Source organism: Oncorhynchus nerka, linkage group LG14 (assembly GCF_034236695.1).
Source record: "Oncorhynchus nerka isolate Pitt River linkage group LG14, Oner_Uvic_2.0, whole genome shotgun sequence".
Lineage (NCBI taxonomy): Eukaryota > Metazoa > Chordata > Actinopteri > Salmoniformes > Salmonidae > Oncorhynchus > Oncorhynchus nerka.
The window spans coordinates 50,193,277-50,218,203 of NC_088409.1; the positions used below are offsets into that span (position 1 = coordinate 50,193,277).

At 43.1% G+C, this 24,927-nt stretch overlaps 2 protein-coding genes across 4 annotated transcripts in view; one reads left to right on the forward strand and one right to left on the reverse strand.

Annotated features, from left to right (window-relative positions):
- Positions 1–15,255, reverse strand: part of LOC115141390 (inhibitor of Bruton tyrosine kinase-like) — a 42,661-nt gene extending 27,406 nt beyond the window's left edge. The window contains exons 1-6 of one of the 2 annotated variants that reach the window (XM_029680190.2): positions 15,067–15,255; positions 13,002–13,946; positions 11,099–11,195; positions 10,781–10,905; positions 3,649–3,759; positions 754–924 (exon numbers count right to left, since the gene is read on the reverse strand). In XM_029680190.2, coding sequence (XP_029536050.1) covers positions 754–924; positions 3,649–3,759; positions 10,781–10,905; positions 11,099–11,195; positions 13,002–13,331 — 834 coding nt within the window. In that variant the 5' untranslated portion in view covers positions 13,332–13,946; positions 15,067–15,255. Of the gene's footprint in view, positions 1–753; positions 925–1,661; positions 1,738–3,648; positions 3,760–10,780; positions 10,906–11,098; positions 11,196–13,001; positions 13,947–15,066 lie in introns of those variants that run through there. The other variant, XM_065000146.1, reaches the window with a different exon arrangement.
- Positions 15,256–22,558: 7,303 nt separating this feature from the next.
- Positions 22,559–24,897, forward strand: LOC115141391 (trophoblast glycoprotein-like). 2 transcript variants are annotated; one of them, XM_029680191.2, is made up of 2 exons: positions 22,559–24,230; positions 24,524–24,897. In XM_029680191.2, the coding sequence occupies exons 1-2, from the start codon at positions 23,158–23,160 to the stop codon at positions 24,534–24,536; spliced, it is 1,086 nt and encodes a 361-aa protein (XP_029536051.1). In that variant the 5' UTR covers positions 22,559–23,157; the 3' UTR covers positions 24,537–24,897. The 2 variants fall into 2 exon arrangements, with proteins under 2 accessions (XP_029536051.1, XP_064856219.1); XM_065000147.1 differs by having other exon boundaries at positions 22,561–24,897.
- The last annotated feature ends 30 nt before the right edge of the window (positions 24,898–24,927 follow it).

The following is a 24,927-nucleotide window of genomic DNA, read 5'->3' on the forward strand; positions in this document are numbered from 1 at the left end:
TCATCAGCAGCAAGAGCGACCTCATTGATGTATACAAAGAGAAGAGAGTCGGTCCAAGAATTGAACCCTGTGGCACCCCCATAGAGACTGCCAGAGGTCCAGACAGCAGACCCTCCGATTTGACACACTGAACTCTATCAGAGAAGTAGTTGGTGAACCAGGCGAGGCAATCATTTGAGAAACCAAGGCTGTCGAGTCTGCCGATGAGGATGTGGTGGTTGACAGAGTCGAAAGCCTTGGCCAGATCAATGAATACGGCTGCATAGTAATGTTTCTTATCGATGGCGGTTAAGATATCGTTTAGGACCTTGAGCATGGCTGAGGTGCACCCATGACCAGCTCTGAAACCAGATTGCATAGCAGTGAGGGTATGGTGAGATTCTAAATGGTCTGTAATCTGTTTGTTGACTTGGCTTTCAAAGACCTTAGAAAGGCATGGTAGGATAGATATAGGTCTGTAGCAGTTTGGGTCAAGAGTGTCCCCCCCCCCTTGTAAGAGGGGAATGTCAGTCAACAACCAATTCAAACTCTAATTCAGCATACCACACATTCAAGTGTCTGCTCTGTGTACGCGTTTGCCTTATGATGGGGGCCGGGGGCCGTGAATGTCACGTTCATAAATCATTAATATAAAACACTTTGTCAATTTGATTTCAGCATTTACATAAGTTTAAGCTTGTCCTACTCCGGTCACATGGTAAGGGAAAACTCCCCATCTGGCTGCCTAGCTATGATGGCCAGGTGCTCTCTTACCTGTTTTGGCAGGTGGCTAGAGGCGGGCGGGGGAGCCAGGCCCAGCTGGTGGAAGGTGTTGAGGCCGAAGGTGTAGACATAGCCCTCCTCGGTCAGCACCACTGTGTGGTCCTTGGCTGCAGCCACCTGGGAGCAGTGATGAGACAGGAGCCCCTCCACCATCCGAGGAACCTGACAGATGATAGAAACATGAGCCCAAAATCCACAGTCCTATTTGACTTTTTAAATATATCAAATACTTTGAGCATTTGCTTGAGCCTGCCCTGGAGTACCTTCAAAAATGGGGCAATATTGAAGTTGACACTTTTGGAACTATTCCATTGGTTCCATTGTGCCAGACAAGCTCAAACATATCAAAAACCGTTTGAACCCAGGTTAACAAAATGGTGTTAGAGAGAGGAGGCGGCAACTAAACCCCAGGTACACTCAGGGTGGAACGGTTACAGCTAACCAAGCTAGAAGCATGTGAACACAGACAGCCATACAGCAGGTAGCCTAGCAATTAAGAGCGCTGGTCCAGTAACCGAAAGGTTGCTGGTTCGAATCGCAGAGCCAACTAAGTTAATAAATTTGTCAATGTGCCCTTAAGGGCACTTAACCCTAATTGCTCCAGGGTCGCTGTCAATAATGGCTGATCCCTGGTCATGACTCCCTCTCCAAGGGTGTCTCAGGGGGAGTAGGATATGCAACAAAAAAAATACATTTCCAATTCACACACGCGTAGAATATACATGTGAAAAAGGACAAATGTAAGCGCCAACCGAATTATTATAATACAGGCCAAAACAGTCGGAGTAGGTCAAGCATTTCGCTACAACCGCAATAACATCTGGCTAATATAGCCGACAGCTAGAGTGGGGAGAACAAGTATTTGATACACTGCCGATTTTGCAGGTTTTCCTACTTACAAAGCATGTAGAGGTCTGTAATTTTTATCATAGGTACACTTCAACTGTGAGAGACGGCATCTAAAACAAAAATCCAGAAAATCACATTATGATTTTTAAGTAATTAATTTGCATTTTATTGCATGACATAAGTATTTGATACATCAGAACTTAATATTTGGTCAGAAACCTTTTTTTGTTGTTGCAATAACAGAGATCATACGTTTCCTGTAGTTCTTCACCAGGTTTGCACACACTGCAGCAAGGATTTTGGCCCACTCCTCCATACAAACCTTCTCCAGATCCTACAGGTTTCGGGGTTGTCGCTGGGCTATACGGACTTTCAGATTCATCCAAAGATGTTCTATTGGGTTCAGGTCTGGAGACTGGCTAGGCCACTCCAGGACCTTGAGATGCTTCTTACGGAGCCACACCTTAGTTTCCCTGGCTATGTGTTTTGGGTCGTTGTCATGCTGGAAGACCCAGCCACGACCCATGGCCCCATCCATCCTCCCCTCAATACGGTGCAGTCGTCCTGTCCCCTTTGCAGAAAAGCATCCGCAAAGAATGATGTTTCCACCTCCATGCTTCACGGCTGGAATGGTGTTCTTGGGGTTGTACTCATCCTTCTTCCTCCAAACTCGGCAAGTGGAGTTTAGACCAAAAAGCTCTATTTTTGTCTCATCAGACCACATGACCTTCACCCATTCCTCCTCTGGATCATCCAGATGGTCATTGGCAAACTTCCGATGGGCCTGGACATGCGCTGGCTTGAGCAGGGGTATCTTCGTGCGCTGCAGGATTTTAATCCATGACGGCATAGTGTGTTACTAATGGTTTTCTTTGAGACTGTGGTCCCAGCTCTCTTTTGGTCATTGACCAGGTCCTGCCGTGTAGTTCTGGCCTGATCCCTCACCTTCCTCATGATCATTGATGCCCCACGATGTGAGATCTTGCATGGAGCCCCAGACCGAGGGTGATTGACCGTCATCTTGAACTTCTTCCATTTTCTAATAATTGCGCCAACAGTTGTTGTCTTCTCACCAAGCTGCTTGCCTATTGTCCTGTAGCCCATCCCAGCCTTGTGCAGGTCTACAATTTTATCCCTGATGTCCTTACACAGCTCTCTGGTCTTGGCCATTGTGGAGAGGTTGGAGTCTGTAGATTGAGGTTGTGGACAGGTGTCTTTTATACAGGTAACGAGTTCAAACAGGTGCAATTAATACAGGTAATGAGTGGAGAACAGGAGGGCTTCTTAAAGAAAAACTAACAGGTCTGTGTGAGACGGATTTCTTACTGGTTGGTAGGTGATCAAATACTTATGTCATGCAATAAAATGCCAATGAATTACTTAAAAATCATGCAATGTGATTTTCTGGATTTTTGTTTTAGATTCCGTCTCTCACAGTTGAAGTGTACCTATGATAAAAATTACAGACCTCTACATGCTTTGTAAGTAGGAAAACCTGCAAAATCGGCAGTATATCAAATACTCGTTCTCCCCACTGTATATATTTTATTACTTTACTAGTGTATCATGTATGCTAACATAACATTTAATCAATGAGCCTCCAGAGTCAGTCAGTGCGTGAACGTGATCATTGCACCCAAGATTGAGCAACAACTGGCTAGGCAGTTGGTAGCCTAAATCCTGCCTGATGTTACTGCTATTCCTAAAACAAAGGTTGGGTGATGGTGTACAAGCCTACATCACCGATTGCACCCCATAGCGATCCTCGATAGTAATACACTATTGGGGGAGGGGGAGGGGTAATAAATAGATATTTTTAAAAGCATTCATGATTTGCGTAAATGTAATATACTAACTATTACTCTTGTTAAAAATATGAAATGGTATTACATTTGGTGAAGAGTACATTATGAATTGTTTAGGACTCGAAACTTGACACTTAATGGTCTTGACTTGAGACTTGAGTGCTAAGAGTAAGTTGTGACTTGTAAAACAATGACTTGGTCCTACCCCTGCGATACAGTATAGTATTCTCACCAGATATGTTTGTTCGTCCCCGTGTCCCAGCCGACCTCCCTGCCCGTGTCCACAGGTATACACCTGTCCCTTCTGAGACAGGAACACTGTGTGGAACTTACACAGCACCACCTGAGAGTAAAGGAAACACACGTTGTCAAATTCTCTTTACAAGAACTCAAAGACATCAGCTTGTTTGATTGTTGATTGTGCGCTTCTTCCATTTCCGTGGCCAAAGCCCTCTCATAGTAATAGTCAAATAGTGGTGGTACTTTAGGCCGGGGCACAAGTGGAAAAGTAAACATCATTAATAATGCATCACTCCCCTCCAGCTCGCAATAGGGCGAAAGGGATGTTTCCCCGAGTATCACATTGATAACGAGACAGCCCCCCACACACACACACACAGCCGTGGCTCATTTAATTAAAGCATGGCATACTGGATTAAATATTTAACACCCAGCACCTGCTGAACTGTGAGCAGGTAGCATTGAGGACAAAGGCTCTCTGCTCCATGTAGGGGGTACCAGTAGGTCGCTGAGAGGTCTTGAAATGGAATCTGCTCCCCACTGAGCAAAGGTCATGAAAATGCCCAGGTCATGAAAAGGTGTATAAAATATAGAAGCTAAATAGCAACCTGCCAGAAGACAATTATGAAACTCAAAAGTTGTCATTACCTTTCAATATGACATCTGATATATCTATAATGTATCTAACCCAAAGACTTTTGTCAAAATCTGTAGTAAACTAGGAATGCATGCCACCCTATGACATGAGCTGTAGCAGAGCACTAGAGCTGATGTCATAGGATTGCATTCCCTAGCATAAGTCTAAATAACCGCTGGAAAACGGTTCTAACCACAGTTAGGGTCTACATCTTTACAACGTTATATCACAGATCTCTAGAACATTACCTAAAAAAAATACAAAGTTACCTTACAAGGTTTCTTCCTCAGACCTCTCAACGCCCTTTAAACCAGTGCTGGATTCTGGGTTCTAACTCCTAAACTTTGAATAGGGTAAATTATCAGGTATCATACTGAAATTTTAAGTGATTAGGTTTATGTCTACACCAGAAGTTAATGATCACGTGGAAGCACTGAAAAATGGAGAGAGCAGTGGATTAGTGATGAAGCGGGTTGAGGTCAGGTCACGTTAAGGAAGAGTTTATTGCCCGCGTCACTTAATTTCCTGCCTAACAGAGAAGTAGTGTTTAGAGAGGAGGAGAATCCACATCCACATACCACCACCATTGTAAACATGTTTTCGTCTGTTCAGCTGTTCGATCCTTTAGGAAGAATAAACTTGGTTTAAGCTTTCAAAGTGTCTGTCGTGTTCTTACTCTGATAATTAAAACCTAACACATGGGACCATTAACTAGATTCAGCTGCGGCCCGATTTGTTTTTGAGCGGATGAAATGGGCCGGAACATACAGTTGAAGTCAAAAGTTTACATACACTTATGTTGGAGTCATTAAAACTTGTTTTTCAACCGCTCGACAAATGTCTTGTTAACAAACTATAGTTTTGGCAAGTCGGTAAGGACATCTACTTTCTGCATGACAAGTAATTTTTCCAACAATTATTTCACTATCACAATTCCAGTGGGTCAGAAGTTTACATACACTAAGTTGACTGTGCCTTTAAAGAAGTTGGAAAATTCCAGAAACTATGGAATGGCTTTAGAAGCTTCTGATAGGCTAATTGACATCATTTGAGTCAATTGGAGGTGTACCTATTGATGTATTTCAAAGCCTACCTTCAAACTCAGTGCCTCATTGCTTGACATCAAAGGAAATCAGCCAAGACCTAAGATAAAAAGAGTTGTAGACCTCCACAAGTCTGGCTCATCCTTGGGAGCAATTTACAAACGCCTGAAGGTACCACGTTCATCTGTACAAACAATACTATGCAAGTATAAACACCATGAACTACGCAGCTGTCATACCGCTCAGGAAGGAGACGCGTTCTGTCTCCTAGAGATGAACATACTTTGGTGCGAAAAGTGCAACTCAATCCCAGAATAGCAGCAAAGGACCTTGTGAAGATGCTGGAGGAAAACAGTAACAAAAGTATCTATATCCACACTAGAATTAGTCCTATATATCAACATTACCTGAAAGGCCACTCAGCAAGGAAGAAGCCACTGCTCTAAAACTGTCATAAAAAAGCCAGACTATGGTTTGTAACTGCACATGGGGACGAAGATGGTACTTTATGGAGAAATATTCTTTGGTTTATGAAACAAAAATAGAACCGTTTGGCCATAATGACCGTCATTATGTTTGGAGGAAAAAGGGGAACGCTTGCAAGCCAAAGAACATCATCCCAACCATGAAGCACAGGGGTGGCAGCATCATGTTGTGGGGGTGCTTTGCTGCAGGAGGGACTGATGCACTTCACCAAATAGATGGCATTATGAGGGAGGGAAATAATGTGGATATATGGAAGCAACATCTCAAGACATCAGTCAGGAAGTTGAAGCTTGCTCGGAAATGGGTCTTCCAAATGGACAATGACCCCAAGCATACTTCCAAAGTTGTGGCAAAATGGCTTAAGGACAACAAAGTCAAGGTATTGGAGTGGCCATCATAAAGCCCTGATCTCAATCCCATAGAAAATGTGTGGGTAAAACTGAAAAAGTCTGTCCGAGCAAGGAGGCCTACAAACCTGACTCAGTTACACCAGCTGTCAGGAGGAATGGGCCTAAATTCACCCAACTTATTGTGGGAAGCTTGTGGAAGGCTACCTGAAATGTTTGACCAAAGTAAGACAATTTAAAGGCAATCGTACCAAATACAAATTGAGTGTATAAACTTCTGACCCACTGAATGTGATGAAAGAAATGAAAGCTGAAATAAATCACTCTACTATTATTCTGACATTTCACATTCTTAAAATAAAGTGGCGATCCTAACTGACCTAAAATAGGACATTTTTACTAAGATTAAATGTCAGGAATTGTGAAACTGAGTTTAAATGTATTTGGCTAAGGTGTATGTAAACTTCCAACTTCAACTGTAATTACAAATCATTTGTAAACTGTAAATTGACTGCAAGATGCCCAAAAAGATAGTGTTTGACTAAAACAATCATTTCAAACCTTGCTTAAATTTGTATACGATCACGTCTCTATTTTGCGTGGGAATACTTGGAACAGATTTCTTAAATTAAAATCACTTCGAGCGGATTTCCTGGTGTTTTTACAGTCTTATGTCCAACAATGAAAACTAATTTTATCTCCGAAAACTTGGGGGGCCAAATAAAACAAGGGGCCAACAGTTAGAGAACCCTGCTCTATACTAAAGAGAGAGACAGACTGGGCAGTGACACAGGTGCAGTCTGGTGCCAATAGCTATAGTCACAGTAAGAGCCTCCACATGGCCATCAGTGACACTGTAGAGCAGATCGCACATAAGGCCAACGTGGGTTAAACCATGCAGAGCTGGGCTAGACAAAGCCAGACACAGAACCCAAGCCCAGTGAACCTGTCCTACTCCTCTCATTCATTCACCCTCTGACTCAGCAGCTCACTCCTGATATTTCCATTTCTAAAATCTCCCAAATCCATAGTGATAGGAGGACAATGATGTCAGTCAGTGTTTCCCCTGTATTCGCATTACACCAAAAAAATAAGCAATGCTAATGATAACTGTCTTCTGGTAGATGGAAAGGCTTTCCCAAAAACCTAATCAATTATAACAATAACTAACTAAAGAGTAGCCTCTGCCTACCTGGTAGAACTATTTCAGGATTATTTTCATCAGTGCAGTAGGCATTTGTTTTGCTAACACTATCACGTGTGCTACAGAGAAACACAGCCAACGAAACAGTGCTCGGTGCATGTGCACTTGAATTAAAAGGTAACTACACAAAAAAAAGTGTGTCTTATATGTTTCCCAGACTTCAAAAGTGGTGCCCTGATGTAGTTTTTGTTAATAGAGAGCTTCATAATAGCCAGTTACCATTGCTGTGATTTTACCCCTTATACTATACACAACCACCCAATAAGAACAATGCCAACTTATACAAAACATGCCCGTTGTTCCTGGGAGAGCAGCCTGTTGTGAGGGCAATATCCCAGGAGGGGGTCTGTTTTGCAGGAGGTGCGGGGGGTGGGGGCAGGTGACGTGCCTGTTATCCAGGAGACGCCGCAGATGGTACAACCGTGTTTTTACATAAGCATTGTTGTGATGGATCCCCCTGGTGAACCATAAATTGAGGCCAAGTCTGTGTGGGGGGGGAGGAGGCCCCAGGAGACTAGGGTGTTTAAGGTGGGGAAGCCCTATAATGACTCATGTGACTAGCTAATGGCAAAGAGAGGCAGAACATCTTCTCCACTTAAGAAGAACGGAACAGAGCGTAGACTGAGAATAATTCAAGAGAACATTTATTGGATCTCTATAGTCTCACTGTTGCAGCTTGCTATAGACCTCCCTCTGCCCCCAGCTGTGCCCTCGATACTATATGTGAACTAATGGAAACTAAGCTTGATGCCCTCAATCTCACACAAATTATCAATGAACCTACCAGGTACAACCCCAAATCAGTAAACACGGGCACCCTCATAGATGTCATCCTAACTAATTCACCCTCCAAATACACCTCTGCTGTTTTCAATCAAGATCTCAGCGATCACTGCCTCATTGCCTGCATCCGTAATGGGTCTGCGACCAAACGACCACCCCTCATCACTGTCAAACGCTCCCTGAAACACTTCTGCGAGCAGGCCTTTCTAAATCGACCTGGCCGGGGTATCCTGGAATAACATTGACCTCACCCCGTCAGTAGATGATGCCTGGCTATTCTTTAAAAGTACCTTCCTCACCATTTTAAATAAGCATGCCCCTCAAAAAAATCAGAACTAGGAATATATATAGTCCTTGGTTCACGCTAGACCTATCTGCCCTTGACCAGCACAAAAACATCCTGCGGCGTTCTGCATTAGCATCGAATAGCCCCCGTGATATGCAACTTTTCAGGGAAGTTAGGAACAAATATACACAGGCAGTTAGAAAAGCTATGGCAAGCTTTTTCAAACAGAAATTTGCATCCTGTAGTACTAACTCAAAAAGTTCTGGGACACTAAAGTCAATGGAGAATAAGAGCACCTCCTCCCAGCTGCCCACTGCTCTGAGGCTAAGAAACATTGTCACCACCGATAAATCTACTATAATTTGGCCATGCTTTCCACATCGCTACCCCGGTCAACTGCCCGGCACCCTCCACAGCAACCCACCAAAGCCCCCACCATTTCTCCTTTACCCAAATCCAGATAGCCGATGTTCTGAAAGAGCTGCAAAATCTGGACCCCTACAAATCAGCCGGGATAGACAATCTGGACCCTCTCTTTCTAAAATTATCTGCCAAAATTGTTGCAACCCCTATTACAAGCCTGTTCAACCTCTCTTTCGTATCGTCTGAGATTCCCAAAGATTGGAAAGCTGCCGTGGTCATCCCCCTCTTCAAAGGGGGTGACACTCTAGACCCAAAGTGCTACAGACCTACATCTATCCTACCCTGTCTTTCTAAGGTCTTCGAAAGCCGAGTTATCAAACAGATTACTGACCATTTCGAATCCCACCATACCTTCTCCGCTATGCAATCTGGTATCAGAGCTGGTCATGGGTGCACCTCAGCAACGCTCAAGGTTCTAAACAACATCATAAGAGCCATCGATAAGAGACATTACTGTGCAGCCGTATTCATCGACCTGGCCAATGCTTTCGACTCTGTCAATCACAACATTGTTATGGGCAGACTCGACAGCCTTGGTTTCTCAAATGATTGCTTCACCTGGTTTACCAACTACTTCTCTGATAGAGTTCAGTGTGTCAAATCGGAGGGCCTGTTGTCTGGACCTCTGGCTGTCTATGGGGGTGCCACAGGGTTCAATTCTCGGGGCGACTTTCTGTATACAGCAATGATGTCGCTCTTGCTGCTGGTGATTCTCTGATCCACCTCTACGCAGACGACACCATTACTTGGACACTGTTAACTAACCTCCAGACGAGCTTCAATGCCATAACTCTCCTTCCGTGGCCTCCAACTGCTCTTAAACGCAAGTAAAACTAAATGCATGCTTTTCAATCGATCGCTGCCCGCACCTGCTCGCCCGTCCAGCATCACTACTCTGGACGGCTCGGACTTAGAATATGTGGACAACTACAAATACCTGGGTGTCTGGTTAGACTGTAAACTCTCCTTCCAGACTCACATTAAGCATCTCCAATCCAAAATTAAATCTAGAATCGGCTTCCGATTTTGCAACAAAGCATCATTCACACATGCTGACAAACATACCCTCGTAAAACTGACCATCCTACCGATCCTCGACTTTGGTGATGTCATTTATAAAATAGCCTCCAACACTCTACTCAACAAACTGGATGCAGTCTATCACAGTGCCATCCGTTTTGTCACCAAAGCCCCATACACTACCCACCATTGCGACCTGTACACTCGCGTTGGTTGGCCCTCGCTTCATACTCGTCGCCAAACCCACTGGCTACAGGTTATCTACAAGTCTCTGCTAGGTAAAGCCCCGCCTTATCTCAGCTCACTGGTCACCATAGCAGCACCCACTTGTAGCACGCGCTCCAGCAGGTATATTTCACTGGTCACCCCCAAAGCCTATTCCTCCTTTCCTTCCATTTCTCTGCTGCCCATGACTGGAAAGAATGGCAAAAATCTCTGAAGCTGGAGACTCATATCTCCCTCACTAGCTTTAAGCACCAGCTGTCAGAGCAGCTTACAGATCACTGCACCTGTAAACAGCCCATCTGTAAACAGCCCATCTATCTACCTACCTCATACTGGTATTTATTTATTTAGCGCCTTTGCACCCCAGTATCTCTACCTTGCACATTCATCTTCTGCCGATCTACCATTCCAGTGTTTAATTGCTATATTGTAATTGCTTCGCCACCATGGCCTATTTATTTCCTTAACTTACCTCACTGTATATAGACTTTTTGTTTTCTTTTGTTCTACTGTATTATTGACTGTATGTTTTGTTTATTCCATGTGTAACTCTGTGTTGTTGTATGTGTCGAATTGCTACGCTTTATCTTGGCCAGGTCGCAGTTGCAAATGACAACTTGTTCTCAACTAGCCTCCCTGGTTAAATAAAAATAGTAGTCGGTTTGTTTACCTGTTTGACGTAAACCCCGGTCCGGGAAAACAGATCCACAATCTCAGGATGATGCCTGCTCTCCTGGTTCCCATGCCCCAGACTGAAATTGGTGTTGTTCCCCCAGGTATAAACCTCAGTGGGGTCTGAGAGAGAGAAAACCAAAAGTTTTTTTTTAAATGCCTGCCACAGCCAAGACTTCCAACACTATTTTCTACAAGTAGGCAACAACGATTGACAACAGTCTTGACTATGTGCTTAAAAGAAACATCCGCTTTTCCCTTTTTATCATGCATAGTCCAAATGAGAGATCGATATGAAATGATAAGCGATCCTCACCAGTCTTTGTAAATACAACGTGTGCTGGTCTGTCCTTCATGGTTAGGTCCAGGACAGAGAGGCCCTCCTTATCCTGGGTGGAGAGAATGCCGCCATGCTGCAACACAGAAGCACCATTCTAGACTAGAGCCACAATATTATTTCCATTTAACTACACCTAGCTGTAGGCCAGTGATGAAGCAAGCAAGAAAAGAGTAGCTACAGAGCAAAAGTACTGCCAATGGAAGTCATAAATGTCTTCCTCCACATACCAATCATTTACAGTGGCAAGCAAAAGTATGTGAACCCTTTGGAAATAGCTGGATTTCTGCATAAATCGGACCTAAAAATTTGATCAGCTCTTCATCTAAGTCACAACAATATACCAACACAATATGCTACAACTAATAACACACAAAATATTGTATTTGTCTATATTGAATACATAATTTAAACATTCACAGTGTAGGTTGGGAAAAGTATGTGAACACCTAGGCTAATGATTTCTCCAAAAGCTAATTAGAATCAGGAGTCAGCTAACCTGGAGTCCAATCAATGAGATGAGATTGGAGATGTTAGTTAGTGCTGCCCTGCTCTATAAAAATAAATAAAAAAACTCACAAAATGTGACTTTGCTGTTCACAAGAAGCATTTCCTGAAGTGAACCATGCCTCGAACAAAAGATCTCAGAAGACCTACGATTAATAATTGTTGACTTGCCTAAACCTGGAAAGGGTTACAAAATGATCTCTAAAAGCCTTGATGTTCGTCAGTCCGCGGTAAGACAAATGGTCTATAAATAGATTAAGTTCAGCCTTGTTGCTACTCTCCCTAGGAGTGGCCATCCTGCAAAGATGACTACAAGAGCAGTGCAGAATGCTCAATGAGGTTAAGAAGAATCCTAGAGTGTCAGCTAAAGACTTACAGAAGTCTCTGGAACATAATAACATCTCTGTTGACAAGTCAACGATACATAAAACACTAAACAAAAATGGTGTTCATGGGAGGACACCACGGAAGACACTGCTGTCCAAAAAAACCATTGCTGCACATCTGAAAGAGCACCTGGATGTTCCACAGTGCTACTGGCAAAATATTCTGTGGACAGAATAAACTAAAGTTGAGTTCTTTGGAAGGAACAAACACAACGCTACGTGTGGAGAAAAAGAGGCACAGCACACATCAAAACCTCATCCCAACTGTAAAGTATGGTGGAGGGAGCATCATGTTTTGGTGCTGCTTTGCTTCATGCCATCATCGACGTAAAAAATGAATTCCTAAGTTAATCAAGACATTTTGCAGGAGAACGTAATGCTATCTGTCCGCCAATTGAAGAACAGAAGTTGGGTGTTGCAACAGGACAACGACACAAAACACACAAAAAAAATTAAATGGCTTCAACAGAAGCAAATACACCTTCTGGAGTGGCCCAGTCAGAGTCCTGACCTCAACCCGATTGAGATGCTGTGGCATGACCTCAAGAGAGCGGTTCAACCAGACATCCCAAGAACATTGCTGAACTGAAACAGTTTTATAAAGAGGAATGGTCCAAAATTCCTCCAGACCGTTGTGCAGGTCAACTACAGAAAACCTTTAGTTGAGGTCATTGCTGCCAAAGGAGGGTCAACCAGTTATTAAATCCAAGGGTTCTCATACTTTTCCCACCCTATACTGTGAATGTTAACACGGTATGCTCAATAAAGACATGAAAACATATAATTGTTAGTGTGTTATTAGTTAAAGCACACTGTGTTTGTCTATTGTTTGACTTTGATGAAGATCAGATCAAATTTGATGACCAATTTATGCAGAAATCCAGATAATACAAAAGGGTTCACATACCTTTGTCTTGCCACTGTGTTGTAGAGGCCAAAGGAGGCCCAGTCATCTCAACATTAGTTCTGAAACACAGAGGGAGACTCACCTTAACAAGTGACATGAGGCAGTGGATGTGTCCGTAGAAGACGCTGCGGTGCAGGGCGGTCCAGCCAGACTCCTTGTCCTTCACCATGAGGTCAGCGCTCTTCCTCTCCAGCAGCCACTCCAGCAGGGCCCTCTTGCCCAGCGAGGCGGCCAGGTGCAGGGCCGTGCGGCCGAAGGCGTCCCTCAGTGTGGCCGCATTGTGGCAGTGAGTGTTGAGGAAGGCCCGCAGGCGCCCCTCTGAACCCTGCGTCAGCGCCGCCACCACCTCATCTGCATGCCGCATGGAGCGGCATTTTGGCGTGCAGTCTGGGGTTGCCATCACCACGCTCATCCTGAGTGACTTCTAAACCTTGCTGTGAACTCCCCGCTCTAACGTGGTCAGGGAGACCCTGCTCCCCCCAAACTCTAAAACAAACACTGAAACACCCTTCAGTACAACAACAAACCCTAAGATAACGCTTTAGGGCAAGTCAGTTTGACTTTGAAACTATAATGTTTTAATGTAGCTGCTCTCGGAAGAAAATAGAAAAAGGTGGGAGATTGTTTTGGGGTGCTAGAATTGTGCTTGTGTTGAGGTTCCACCGCACCCTAGCAACCCCAGGGCCTTGTTTTAGGTCATCTCAGTCCACCATGTCAACCCAAAGCTCAACACAACCAAATGTGTTTGAAACATTCAATGGCATCAGGAATTCAATAAATAAACATCTATAAATACTATAATTATATAAAATACAAATATACTAGAAATATTTTCAAAAATACCTTCTCCTTTTACAATTATTATTATATATATATTTTTTAAATACAATATTTTACAAAGGGCAACAAGTTCATTAACCCTCCTGAAGGTCCCTTCAAATAGTCCATCCAAATTGAGGGGAAAGGCCCCCTTTCCCCCCCAAGACACACAAAACCCTTCTCAAAACTCCATAATTGTATTCAGAACCTGGGGGAGAAAGGGTGGACAGTCATTAGTTGCATGCACTTCCAGTGTTTTACAAGGCAGAGAAAACAACTGCTACACAACATAAACCTGGCATGTACTAAATGTGTCCACAAAGCCACAGAACAAGCTTATTCAAAGCACAAAGAACAAATACATGCTCTGGAAAATCCAACATACCCATCTTGCTCTTTAACTGTACTATGCTACATAGACGAAATGGTTCAAACCTAGCAAGACATGTTGAAAGGTCAACGTGCAGTTCAGCACCCCAGATATGCAGAAACAACCATCAAGGATCAATTGACTTGACACTACTATGCCTATAATAGCAGCCGAGCTAGGCTGTCTATTGACTCCAGGCCAAAAATATTGCACAAACGTTTTAGTAACACGAAAATGGGTATCAAAACAGGAACAGTTTGACTGTTTCCACATCATGCACCGTTTGGAGTTGTGAAAGTGAAAAACATGAGTATAATAAGGTATTTAAATAAAGATGCATTGGTCTGCAAAATACCTGTCAGGTGTATGGTGTGCATTAAAATATCCACAGTGTAGTGAACATAGCTAACATATATTGATTAGCTAAGTTAGAAGCGGATACAGTCGATGCTGCTTCCATCTACCCCACTTGCTACTTAGCTAGCTAACTAACATAGTTACCTTAACGTTAAGACTCTTAGGGAGAACTGCACCAGACAATAGGCCACCATTTTTTATTCATTGTGCTGCTAGTTACAAAGTAATCCAGTGTTATTGCAACCAGCTATATACATGTACACCAACGTTTTTCACCATTATTTAACAGTTTCCTTCATCTTTCATTCTCTAAATCATGGCTAGTTACCTGCTAACGTTACATTGATAGCTAGCTAGCATTTGAACTTGGAAAGATGAAAATTAGCTACAAACTATTAACATATTGGACAATATCTCAAATACTTTAATCTTAATAAAACTTGTTATATACGGCACAGGTGACAATGTATCGTTGGTTGTTACTCTGATGTGACCATCGAGGTCTGAATGATGTTACTGACGTGATGATGTTTAGTTAGATTAGCTATGCTAGCGAGTTGCATTGAAAATAGATTGCCACGATCACATTTCACTTTCTCACCTGTCGCTAGATGAAGACGAAAGTGCTTATGAAGCTTGCGCCAATGATACACATCCACTGTGTCATCGTTTCAAAAATATACATCGCTAAATGCTCTTATTAAACCTAGATATTTGAACAAAACAGATGCTATTCCACAGTTAAGTAAGGATCCAAGAAAGAGGGAGGCTGGGCAACACGGAGACTTCTGATTGGTTGAGAGATCTTGCAATCCCGTTTTCTATTGGACGGTTTCACTATAATCGCTTAAATAATTCCTCTCGATGATTGACGTCACTGCTTGGAGAAATAGACTGTTTTTTAATTAACGAAAAGTGACACCTACTCTGAGTTACGAGTTGGGAGTAGACTAATTACATGAACGTATTGATTGTTATATCAACACAATATGTTTTTTTTACCTTATCACTGGTTTCTCTGGTCCTGGGGGTGCCCAGAGTAGGTCCAGGTTTGCCTACCCTTGGGCCACTGGTTTACAACTTGAAAATAATACATCATGACCTCAAGTAATAAATGCATGAAGTTTCCTGAAAAGGAAAAATGATTTTTCGTTTCAAATGATGGTCACTTGGGCTCCAGTTAAGAATAGATAGAAGGGGTCAAGGTTGGAGTTAGGGTTAGACGTTGGGTTCACGCCAGGGCTTGACACACAATTACATATTGATGAGTCTTTCCTTCTCTAGTCACACATTTACTTTTTTTGCTACAATAGCAGCATTATTCTTCTTAATCCTAGGAGAACAATTCTGCTGCTGAGTAAGACCAGTCATTAGAAACCACCACTAATGAGGAAAGAGTGCAGTCAGAAAGATTTTGGTACATACTTTGGTACAACTTTAAAATTAGGTTATTCTTCAAAACTCATGCCTGTGTAGTTATGAAGAGTTTCAATTCAAAACACTATATATCCATTTTAAGAAATGTTGGTAAATACAATTTTTTAGTTTAAAGAACGTAGGAAAGAGATTAGTGTGTTTGTTCACCATCTAATCCTGGCATGGGGTTGTTAAATGACAGGCATGTATTTGTTTGAAACCTATCACTAAATGGTTTTATTTCATGGAGACAAAGATTTTGTTGCAAAACGAGATACAATAAATGCCCAAAAGTATGTGGACAACCGTTGAAATTAGTGGATTTGGCTATTTCAGCCTTACCCGTTGCTGACAGGTGTATGAAATCGAGCACACAGCCATACGATCTCCATAGACAAACATTGGCAGTGGAATGGCCTTACTGAAGAGCTCAGTGACTTTGAATGTAGCACCTTCATAGGATGCCAGCCTTCCTACAAGTCAGTTCCTCAAATTTCTGCCCTGCTAGAGCTGCCCCGGTCAACTGTAAGAGCTTTTATTGTGAAGTGGAAACGCCTAGGAGCAACAACAGCTCAGCTACGAAGTGGTAGGCCACACACGCTCACAGAACAGGACCGCCAAGCACTGAAGTGTGTAGCGTGTACAAATAATCTGTCCTCGGTTGCGACACTGACTACTGAATTCTAAACTGCCTCTGGAAGCAACGTCAGCACAATAACTGTTAGTCAAGAGATTCATGAAATGGGGTTACATGGCCGAACAGCCGCACACAAGCCTAAGATCACCATTTGCAATGTCCCACGTCCGCTGTAGTGGTGTAAAGCTTGCCGCCATTGGACTCTGGAGCAGTGGAAATGCGTTCTCTGGGTTGATGATTCACGCTTCACCACCTGGCAGTCCGACGGATTAATCTGGGTTTGGCGGATGTTAAGAGAACGCTACCTGCCCAAATGTAGTGCCAACTGTAAAGTTTGGTGGAGGAGGAATAATGGTCTGGGGCTGTTCTGTGCCCCCATGCACAAAACGAGGTCCATACAGAAATGGTCAGTCTAGACCGGTGTGGAATAACTTGACTGGCCTGCACAGAGCCCTGACCTCAACCCCATCGAACACCTTTGGGATTAATTGGAAAGCCAACTGCGAGCCAGGCCTAATCGCCCAACTTCAGTGCCCGACCTCACTAATGCTCTTGTGGATGAATGGAAGGAAGTCCCCGCAGCAATGTTTCAACATCTAGTGGAAATCCTTCCCAAAGAGTGGAGGCTGTTGTAGCAGCAAAGGGAACTCCATATTAATGCATATGATTTTGGAATGAGATGTTCGACGAGCAGGTGTCCACATACCTTTGGCCATGTAGTGTTATGTCTGCCTCACTTTGAGAAAAAAAGTTGCACTACAAAGTTTTACCCCCACATAATTACATTTTAATAAAGAACTGTACATATGTATTTATGTACTTAAATATGAAAAAATAGGCCTATATTTAACCATCATATGAGATCTGGGCTCTGGTCAAAAGTAGTGTACAATACAGGGAATAGGGTGCTACTGGGGACGAGCCCAGCTAAACGCTATAGCATGAGGCTAGATTTATTATAGGTAGAATTTATATGTTAAATATACAGGATACTTCTATTCCAGCTAAACAATGGGGTATATACAGTGGGGCAGAAAAATTATTTAGTCAGCCTCCGATTGTGCAAGTTCTCCCACTTAAAAAGATAAGAGAAGCCTGTAATTTTCATTATAGGTACACTTCAACTATGACAGGCAAAATGAGACAAAAAAATCCAGAAAATCACATTGTAGGATTTTTAATAAATTTATTTGCAAATTATGGTGGAAAATAAGTATTTGGTCAATAACAAAAGTTTATCTCAATACTTTTTGTTGGCAATGACAGAGGTCAAACGTTTTCTGTAAGTCTTCACGAGGTTTTCACACACTATTGCTGGTATTATGGCCCATTCCTCCATGCAGATCTCCTCTAGAGCAGTGATGTTTTGGGGCTGTTGCTGGGCAACACGGACTTTCAACTCCCTCCAAAGATTTTCTATGGGGTTGAGATCTGGAGACTGGCTAGGCCACTCCAGGACCTTGAAATGCTTCTTCCGAAGCCACTCCTTCATTGCCCGGGTGGTGTGTTTGGGATCATTGTCATGCTGAAAGACCCAGCCACGTTTCATCTTCAATGGGGCGGCAGGGTAGCCTAGTGGTTAGAGCATTGGACTAGTAACCGAAAGGTTGCAAGTTCAAATTCTTGAGCTGACAAGGTACAAAATTTGTCGTTCTGCCCCTGAACAGGCAGTTAACCCACTGTTCCTAGGCCGTCATTGAAAATAAGAATTTGTTCTTAACTGACTTGCCTAGTAAAATGAAGGTAAAAATTAAAAAATGCCCTGGCTGATGGAAGGAGGTTATCACTCAAAATCTCACAATACATGGCCCCATTCATTCTTTCCTTTACACGGATCAGTCGTCCTGGTCCCTTTGCAGAAAAACAGCCTCAAAGCACGATGTTTCCACCCCCATGCTTCACAGTAGGTATGGTGTTCTTTGGATGCAACTCAGCATTCTTTGTCCTCCAAACACGAGTTGAGTATTTACCAAAAAGTTATATTTTGGTTTCATCTGACCATATGACATTCTCCCAATTTTCTTCTGGATCATCCAAATGCTCTCTAACAAACTTCAGACGGGCCTGGACATGTACTGGCTTAAGTAGGGGGACACGTCTGGCACTGCAGGATTTGAGTCCCTGGCGGCATAGTGTGTTACTATGGTATGCTTTGTTACTTTGGTCCCAGCTCTCTGCAGGTCATTCACTAGGTCCCCCCGTGGGGTTCTGGGATTTTTTCTCACCGTTATTGTGATCATTTTGACCCCACGGGGTGAGATCTTGCGCGGAGCCCCAGATCGAGGGAGATTATAAATGGTCTTGTATGTCTTCCATTTCCTAATAATTGCTCCCACAGCTTATTTCTTCAAACCAAGCTGCTTACCTATTGCAGATTCAGTCTTCCCAGCCTGGTGCAGGTCTACAATTTTGTTTCTGGTGTCCTTTGACAGCTCTTTGCTCTTGGCCATAGTGGAGTTTGGAGTGTGACTGTTTGAGGTTGTGGACAGGTGTCTTTTATACTGATAACAAGTTCAAACAGGTGCCATTAATACAGGTAACAAGTGGAGGACAGAGGAGCCTCTTAAAGAAGAAGTTACAGGTCTGTGAGAGCCAGAAATCTTGCTTGTTTGTAGGTGACCAAATACTTATTTTCCACCATAATTTGCAAATAAATTCATTAAAAATCCTACAATGTGATTTTGTGGATTTATTTTCTAATTTTGTCTGTCATAGTTGAAGTGTACCTATGATGAAAATTACAGGCCTCTCTCCCCGTAGCACTCACCTCCGTCATCATGAAGTGCTTTGAGAGACTAGTCAAGGACCATAATCACCTCCACCTCCACCCTACCTGACACCCTAGACCCACTCCAATTTGCTTACCGCCCAAATAGGTCCACAGACGATGCAATCTCAACCACACTGCACACTGCCCTAACCCATCTGGACAAGAGGAATACCTATGTGAGAATGCTGTTCATCGACTACAGCTCAGCATTTAACACCATAGTACCCTCCAAACTCGTCATCAAGCTCAAGACCCTGGGTCTCGACCCCGCCCTGTGCAACTGGGTACTGGACTTCCTGACGGGTCGCCCCCAGGTGGTGAGGGTAGGTAACAACATCTCCACTCCGCTGATCCTCAAAACCTGGGGCCCCACAAGGGTGCGTTCTGAGCCCCCTCCTGTACTCCCTGTTCACCCATGACTGCGTGGCCATGCACGCCTCCAACTCAATCATCAAGTTTGACGACACAACAGTGGTAGGCTTGATTACCAACAACAACGAGACGGCCTAAAGGGAGGAGGTGAGGGCCCTCGGAGTGTGTTGTCAGGAAAATAACCTCACACTCAACGTCAACAAAACTAAGGAGATGATTGTGGACTTCAGGAAACAGCAGAGGGAACACCCCCCTATCCACATCGATGGAACAGTAGTGGAGAGGGTAGTAAGTTTTAAGTTCCTCGGCGTACACATCACAGACAAACTGAATTGGTCCACCCACACAGACAGCATCGTGAAGAAGGCGCAGCAGCGCCTCTTCAACCTCAGGAGGCTGAAGAAATTTGGCTTGTCACCAAAAGCACTCACAAACTTCCACAGATGCACAATCGAGAGCATCCTGTTGGGCTGTATCACCGCCTGGTACGGCAACTGCTCCGCCCACAACCGTAAGGCTCTCCAGAGGGTAGTGAGGTCTGCACAACACATCACCGGGGGCAAACTACCTGCCCTCCAGGACACCTACACCACCCGATGTCACAGGAAGGCCATAAAGATCATCAAGGACAACAACCACCCGAGCCACAGCTTGTTCACCCCGCTATCATCCAGAAGGCAAGGTCAGTACAGGTGCATCAAAGCTGGGACCGTGAGACTGAAAAACCGCTTCTATCTCAAGGCCATCAGACTGTTAAACAGCCACCACTAACATTGAGTGGCTGCTGCCAACACACTGACTCAACTCCAGCCACTTTAATAATGGGAATTGATGGGAATTTATGTAAAATATATCACTAGCCACTTTAAACAATGCTACTTAATATAATGTTTACATACCCTACATTATTTATCTCATATGTATACGTATATACTGTACTCTATATCATCTACTGCATCTTTATGTAATACATGTATCACTAGCCACTTTGAACAATGCCACTTTGTTTACATACTCATCTCATATGTATATACTGTACTCGATACCATCTACTGCATCTTGCCTATGCCGCTCTGTACCATCACTCATTCATATATCTTTATGTACATATTCTTTATCCCTTTACACTTGTGTGTATAAGGTAGTAGTTTTGGAATTGTTAGCTAGATTACTCGTTGGTTATTACTGCATTGTCGGAACTAGAAGCACAAGCATTTCGCTACACTCGCATTAACATCTGCTAACCATGTGTATGTGACAAATAAAATGTGATTTGATTTGGATTTGATCTTTTTAAGTGGGAGAACTTGCACAATAGGTGGCTGACTAAATACTTTTTTGCCCCACTGTATATACATAGCGTTTTGCAGGGGGAAACATTTTTTTTAATACACATCTAAGAACAGTAATATTTTACACACACACATTAAAGGTACACATAAACATTTATTTCTGATGAAGAAAAAAAGCGAAAAATTGGTGGATATACCATTTTGGAAATAAACTATTTTAATGCGGCTATCCTTTATTTGGACCAGATTAAGTTCTGGTGAGCACCAGTTTAGCTATTTTACAAGGGGATAAGTTTCTCTCATGTAATTACAAAAACATTACAATGGATCACTAAAAGTTATGTTAATAGGTTTTTATCATTAACATTTTAATAGAATGTTGTTACTAGAGTACTGTTGTTACTAGAGTAATTACAGTGCAGGTAGCCTAATGGTTAAGAGCGTTGGGCCAGTAACCAAAAGGTCACTGGTTTGAAAAATCTGTTGATGTGCCCTTGAGCAAGGCACTTAACCCATATTGCTCCAGTAAGTCGCTCTGGATAAGAGTATCTGCTAAATGACGTAAATGTAACTACATGTATAAGAGTATGAATTTTACTGTAAACCTATGTACTATTTCTCTCTCAATCACACACACACACAAACACACACACACACACACAACACACACACACACACACACACACACACACAAACACACTAACAGCAGTGCTTCTCTCCACCCCAGAACTTCATCAGTGTTATGCCCTGGACCCTGGGGACTTTGTGCTCCTCATCAATCAGTTAGGATTAACTAATATAAATTAACGATCACTGTCTAAAATGACACATGTATGGCCGCGGGAAGATGTTCTGGGTTGGGGGTGCTGTCGGGTGAGGGGGTTCTAGTTCACTAATTTTGTGGGACAAAAAAAAAGTCTGATTTTATTTATTATTATATATATATATATATTATTTATCTGCAGCACCCTCAGAACCCCTACTTCCCACAACTGGCTATGCTCATATTTTACTGCTGGCTATTCAAAAAAGCACAGCCCAGTAGGCTATAGTACATTAAACAACCCACATTATGCTCTGTCTTTTGATTGTCATTCCCCTCTAAAAGCATATAATAGCCTACATAAAGTGTGGAAGTGCATCACACAACCAAAGTGATGGATTTTCACTTGACAATAATTTTTCAATTGAATCATAAAGTCTAAGACTAATGGGTTCTTGTGTTCTGAGGTTTAAAACTGCATTCCCTTAGCTCTCCAGCACATTGGCTGAGTGGCCCTGATATCTACAATGTATCTGAGATGTAACTAATTATATTAAATAATATGCAATACTTGTTTACAGTTTCCAATAATTGAGTATAGTTGATGATGTGTTTGATTTTGGATCGAAAACCTTTCATTAGATTAAACTAGGCTACTTCTGCTATGAAGCAGTGGTTTATTTGGTGCACACCCATAGCATTTTCTTGATCATTAGGCACATGCCCAATAGAGACTGCACATATTGTGATTGTATATATTTTAAATAAATAAAGGAAACAAGAAATGTGAGCAATAATAAGGATATATAACAAATATTGAATTTGTTGAATGCCAACATTAAGTTACAAAAGCTTCATTGCTCACCCATCGTAATGGAACATGGTATAGCCTAAGCCTTGCAGTGGTGTGGCCGTAGCGGACTAGTTTTTCGCATACCCCACTTGGAGAAGGGTCTATTCTTTTGATTCGAGGGAAGCATCGTTGGACCAAGTGTGCTCAGATACTTTTGTTCGAACATTATATCGTGTTTTCTGTGCTTTATTGGACTCCTCGAAATCTAATGGCTGTTTACGCACTTCACGTCAAAGGCTGACTCGAGCGTGTGCGAATACAGTTTAGTGAGAACTGCGATAAAACGAACGTCAACCGGATTTGAAAGCCCCACTAAAACGATGAGCATGGCGAGAGACTGGTTGGCAACAAAAACTTTTCTCTTCGTAAATGTATGCGAGGATGCTGTTTAGCTAATGAATGTAATCGTTGCCACCCAGTTTAAATCGGAAGTGAAGCTATTTCCTTCAGGAAAAAGGTTGAAAAGCAGCATTTTGCATGTGGAGGACAGGAACTTCAAGGTGGATTGTGTGACTCGGGGGGGAAAAAACATTTGTACACGTTCTACTTCGTTTCATCTATCAGACTCATTGGAACCACGGGTGAGAAAATGCGTTTTTTGAGCTCATTGTTATGTTGTAAACTTGAAGAAACCCGAGAGAATACGACTCTGCTTCGTTTGTGGTTTTTCTTTGCTGTCCTTGTTTCAAATTCAGCCTGTCCTGACAAATGCGTCTGTTTCACATCCACGGTCAAATGTTTGAACCAGGGCTTATTCGCGGTTCCACAGCCATTGCCAGCAAACACTAAAACCCTGTTCATTACTGGGAACAACATTTCCCATCTCACAGCTGTGTCTTTCCCTGTGCCCCTTGAGCAGTTAACAGACTTGTATCTCACAGGAAACCAGGTGGAGCTGGTGGACCACAATGTATTCAACAACTTGCCAAATCTCAGGCTGCTAGACTTGAGTAACAACAGGATTCTGCATTTTAGTGCTCAAGCCTTCCCTGATTACAACAAACTACTGGACCTTAACCTCAGCAGGGCTTTTTACAACCATACTTCCATGGATGAGCTCTTCAGTCTGCTACGGAATGGCGGAGCCCTTCAACTTACCCGCTTAGACCTGTCCAACAATGACTTGGTGGTCCTCCCTGAGGACATGTTCTCCCGCCTCTCCAACCTCACCATCCTCAACCTACAAAACAACTCCCTCATTTTCATCCAGAATGGGACGCTGAGTGTTCCTCGGCTTCGTGAGTTAGACTTGAGGGACAATGCCCTGAGGGAACTACCCAACACTACACTGATGGACTTCAGCCTCAAGCCTGGGCTTCAGGTGCATCTGGCAGGAAACCCTTGGCTCTGTGACTGCAATATCGAGGACCTTGTGTCCTGGCTGAAAAGCTCTGAGCAGGTCACAGACAAGCAGAATATGACCTGTTCTGACCCTGAGGTTCTGAGGCAGTTACCGTTGCTCCAGATAAAAGAGTTGGAGTGTACCTTTTCGGGTGAAATGAAAGGTGTGCTGGAGACCTCGTATGTCTTTCTGGGCATGGTGCTGGCCTTGATTGGAGTGATCTTTCTGTTGGTCCTCTACCTCAACAGGAAGGGGATCAAGCGGTGGATATACAATATTCGGGACGCATGCAGGGACCACATGGAGGGCTACCATTACAGGTATGAGATCAACTCGGACCCCAGGTTGGCCAACCTCAGCCTCAACTCAGACATTTAAGAGGACTGCTATGTAAGCCAGGGCCCCACAGTGACTGAGGCATTATGACATGGTATGAGCAAGAGATACAGGAGCAACTCTTTAGTTCCGGAGTGCTCCAGCCTGCCTGCAACCCCCTCCATGGTACCGTCCAGACTTCCACAGCAGTTATGACGACCCACAATCTGCCACCACGCATGCCCTTGGCCCCTGCAACGCAGTGTCTGATTGTTTGTTTTTACTCCTTTTCGTGCAGTTCCATGGATTGAGAATCATGACTCAGACGGGGTTTGTGAGCGGGCTCTCTGTAATATAAAATGTTCCCTCCCTTGAGCAAAAAAGGATGGTACGTAAAACTCTTAACAGACTTATTTTGACTGGTAATAACTAGGCTATATACACACACATCTATATCCTTTCTGCTGGTTATATTTGAATCACGTTTTTGTTTCCACTTTCCTCCCACTGTACAGTGTTGCTATGCTTGTTTAGATGTCTTTATTCCTTTTTAATATAATGTGATTATTAAAGCATTTGCTAATTTATCTCACTAGTATTGCACTTGTTAGGTGGACATTATCAACATTTTTTCATGATGTACAGCTGAATAAAATGTATTGCGTTGCTGTTTTCCTTTCTCGATTGAGGTCCTTTAAACTC